General features: G+C 39.1%; 1 protein-coding gene across 1 annotated transcript in view; it reads left to right on the top strand.

Moving 5' to 3' along the window:
- The first annotated feature begins 1,492 nt into the window (after positions 1-1,492).
- Positions 1,493-4,410, top strand: part of srsf11 (serine and arginine rich splicing factor 11) — a 15,982-nt gene continuing 13,064 nt past the window's right edge. The window contains exons 1-2 of the mRNA XM_016492266.1: positions 1,493-1,782; positions 3,738-3,871. Coding sequence (XP_016347752.1) covers positions 1,661-1,782; positions 3,738-3,871 — 256 coding nt within the window. The 5' untranslated portion in view covers positions 1,493-1,660. The remainder of the gene's footprint in view (positions 1,783-3,737; positions 3,872-4,410) is intronic.

Here is a 4,410-nt window from a genome sequence, read left to right as displayed (position 1 = left end):
CACCAAATCAGCATATTAGAATGATTTCTGAAGGATCATGTGACACTGAAGACTGGAGTAATGATGCTGAAAATTCCACTGTGCATCACAGAAATGAATTATATTTCAAAGTATATTTGAATTAAAAAACAGTCATTTTAAAATAATATTTCACAATTTTACTGTATTTCTGATCAAATAAATGCAGGCTTGGTGAGCAGAAGAGACTTCTTTGAGACACACTAAAACCTTACCGTTCAGAAACCTTTGACTGAGTGTAACTTGATACTAAATGATCATAAGTACTGATGTAGCTGATATTTATATAAGATACTTGCTCTTCTGAGTGCTGCAGATGTAACTTCACTCATATTGTAAACAACACACTGCAAAGCTGCAGATTATACTCAATATCATTCTAAAATTCCCTGATATTTCATGATTTCTCTGATGATATGAGGAATATCTCGCATCAGGAATCAGATGTGAAGCATCGCTCATGAAGACAGAATGAATCAGTGATCAATCAGAACAAACACAGACGAGTCTGAGAGTCTGTGTGTGTGTGTGTGTGTGTGTGTCACACACACACATCTGTCTGTCACTCACAGGTCACTATGGGTTTGTTCTCCATCGTGTAGATGATGGGCTTCTCCTCATGGGGCTCCATGGGTTCCGTTCATCAGCTCCAATCCACCATCAACAGAGTAATCGATCACAATCACCGCCGCTAATCTATCGATGAGGCCCCTTCACTCTCCATTTCCTGTCTGCTGACACGGAGTGACGACTTCCGCCCGCGTCACCGCCACACCGGATGTACACGCGCTACTTTGTACAAAACAAGACATCAAAAAAGCTTTGAAGCAATATTTTTTTTCTGTCTTTAGTGACTTAGACGCTTTGAGTGCCCAGAAAAGCGCTATATAAATGTACGGAATTATTAATATTATTATAAATCTCAAAACTATTGCTGGTTTGTAATGCATTTACACTGTGAAATATTTATTGCACACAAAGACAGTATATATATATATTTTATATATTAATTGATTCAGATATTACTAAAACCATAGTAGTATCTCAACTGTACTAAAATAACACTGATATACAGTATGCTAAAAGTTGCTTTGTTGCATATTGTCTCTATTCATTGTCTGGTGATAAAATCATATAAAGAAACAGACGTATACATTGTTATTGTGCAACAGTGTACAATAGAGTATGTTATTAATATTAACAGAAGTGTGAATAACCGTACAGTTGTGTTTTAAAACGAATCTCGAGAAAACATCTTTCCCGCTATTATCATAAGAAAGACATACGTTACATAAAGAAAATTAGTTTTTTTTTTTTTTTTTTAATTATTCACATTTCATGACATTTAAGGGCATAGATAGTTCATCTCGACGTTTGCAGACTTTTGCACATTTCTAGAACACGTCTACTGGAGTGTAAGGACTTGTATTTTGAAAACTGTCCCGTTCGTGTCGAGCTTTTATTTTGAAATCGGCCCAGTGCGCCGCCATGTTCTAATGAGCGCGCGTTTCACGCCGCACGCAGCACGAGCGCCATTAGCGTGAGACAGCAGGCCTTCACTGAGGAGAAGTCGAGAGAAAACCGAGCGATCGGTCGGATTTAAATGCCTTTCGGTCGACGGTCGCCATAAAACGGAGCCACAATGACGTCCAGCACCAATGTGATCCAGGTGACGAACGTGTCGCCGAGCAGCACCGCGGAGCAGATGCGAACCCTGTTCGGCTTCATCGGAACCATCGACGAGCTCCGACTCTTTCCTCCAGAGTGAGTATAAAGTGTTCAAAACACGCCCCTCAAAGAACAAAAACATCCAAATAAGCGTATTTAATAAGGAGAGAGCTGTACACACGGATGTAACTTACTGCAGTTCGTCTTTCTAACAATACCACATATGTTTATTCATCCCGATTAGTGTGTAAAAATATTAATACACCGCATCCACACTCGCACAGAGGATCTCAATCTTCTCAAATAGATCCAGAGCTCATCTGCACCAGTTAAACCGCTCAGCGTTATGTTTATTTGTAATATAACGTTAGTTGATGGTTTATCAGTAGCTAAGCTACATGTGAGCTCCTCGGGATGAATTCTGACGATTAAAACACTAATAATAACTGATGTTTGGTGGACTTATTTTACACTAGTTGCGCTTTATTGTATAAAGAGCCTTGCGTCACGCCTTGTTGCGTGTGTGCGTCATCAAACCGACGCACGTCGTTAATTACGCGGCTCTGCTCGCGCAGGGGTTTAAGAAGTGTTGTTTCTCCCACTAATTAAAGACTTGAATTTGAGCAGAAAGTCGTGGCATAAAATGCAAAAAATGAATCTCTTCCTCAGTATTGTCTTGTTTTTCAGTACAAATATCTAAACGTGCTTCAAGATACATTTAACTTACTGTAGACGCAAAATTAAGATATTAAGTTTTGTTTTTTTATGAGAAACTGATCAAAATGTAGTGGATTTATGTTTAAAACATGAACCGATATCTGCCAAGGCGGGATGAAAAGTTGTTTTTCCTTTTAGTTTGAGTTCTTCTGAGCCCTTTGGCAGATATTTCAAGTAAATGTGTATTTTTAGATATTAGTATTTAAAAATAAAACAAAATACTGAGGAAAATTGTCCGTTTTTTGCAGTGTGATTTATTTCCGCATTCTATTGTTTTTGAGCGGAGATATTTAATTTCTAATTCTGAAATTTTAAGTTATATTTTCAAACTTCGAAGCATTGTTAATAGAGACCATATTGACGTATTGTGTTCAGTTCAATTCACTCCAATAATTTTCTTTACTTGATCTCAAAAAGCTCATACATGTCATGCTCAACAGTGCACTAAAAATGAAAAATTGTTCCTTGTTTACACAGATTCTTGCAAATTACTAAATGCTGTAGTATTCAAACCAGGCCAGTAGGTGGCGACGTGACTTCGTAAAAAAAAATAAAAACACAACGCAGCTGCACGCGAACGTATAATACACATGCGATGACGTCACCGCTTTCACAAATTTGCGTTTCTGTAGTTTACACGGTGACGATAATGGCATTGTTTTCAAAAACGTATACTTTGAAACTTTTTAGCAAAAGTTTGTTGTGTAGACGAACGTCCAAAACGCATCTACGATTAATCGCGTTCAAAATAAAAGTTTGTTTGCATACTATATGTGCGTGCTGTGTATATTTATTATGTATATATAAACACACACACATGTATATATTTAAAATAAAAAGTATTTGTATGTGTATATATTTGTACTTGTAAATTTATATAAATCTAACATTTTATCTAACATTATATTCATGTATATGTGTGTATTTATACACAGTACACACACAGAGCATGTAAACATAAGCTTGTATTTTGAATGCGATTAATCGTTTTGCAGCCCTGAGTGCATCAAAAGTTTTCCATTTTGTTTTGAAACACCTTCGTGAGTCCTGCAGAAACCCTGTTTTAGGCTCAGGAACACAAATGCATGCCTGATTTCTCTGCTCCATCATCAGGCCGAATGTAGGCTTCTCCACTAGCTAACTTCTGTTCTGTGCTTTTGTTGTTTTTCACCCATCGAAAAACATCCGGCGTCATCATATCTGCAGCGAAGGTAGGCCGCTGGCGGATCTAAACCCGAGCCGGGTCTTGGGTGTTTGTGCTCGACGCGTGACTGTAGGAGGTGTTGTTGAACGTTGTGTGTACATCTCGCAAAAGCATCTATATTTTCTTTCAGTGATTCTCCCTTGCCTGTGACTTCACGTGTATGTTTTGTAAAGTTCCACGAGCCGGAGTCAGTCGGAGTTTCCCAGCATCTGACCAACACGGTGTTCGTGGACCGAGCCCTGATCGTCGTCCCCTTCGCCGAAGGTTTGTGCTGCTCTTTTGCAATCTTCACGTTCATCACGCGATCGATCCCTTCGCGGTGTGTAGACGACGGCATTAGCGCAGTGAATCCCACAGGTGCATATGTCAGTGGCAGGAGCTGATGTTTAACTCATTAGACAAATAATCGAGACCGGCCCACGTGTTTCCCTGCTGTAAACTGTTATCCTCTCTCTTGTGTCTCCATCTGAGCTCACAGACAAAGATCGATCGCTCTATTCATTGCACAGCACTAATGTTTAGGCTGAAAGAATGTTTCTGCATTGCATGCTAATAAAGTACGGTAAGATAGCGCATTATGCATGAGTGTTTAGCACAGCGCGTAATGATAGGGCTTTCCTGTGCGATTGTGATGTTAGGGCCCTATGATTTCCACGATGCGGAAAACGCGGACAGAATCCGGTCATAAAGATTGAAGCTCGCGGTAATTTCAGAGTCTGTCGTGTCTAAATGAAGACATAAATACATGAACATCTCCAGAACTGCTCTGAGAGTCACTTCATGAGCATTTTACTGTTTCATTT

This window comes from Sinocyclocheilus anshuiensis, unplaced genomic scaffold (assembly GCF_001515605.1).
Source record: "Sinocyclocheilus anshuiensis isolate Anshui unplaced genomic scaffold, SAMN03320099.WGS_v1.1 scaffold1200, whole genome shotgun sequence".
In the NCBI taxonomy this organism is placed as follows: domain Eukaryota; kingdom Metazoa; phylum Chordata; class Actinopteri; order Cypriniformes; family Cyprinidae; genus Sinocyclocheilus; species Sinocyclocheilus anshuiensis.
Note: the sequence above shows the minus strand (reverse complement) of the source record. Positions and strands in the feature narration are given on the sequence as shown.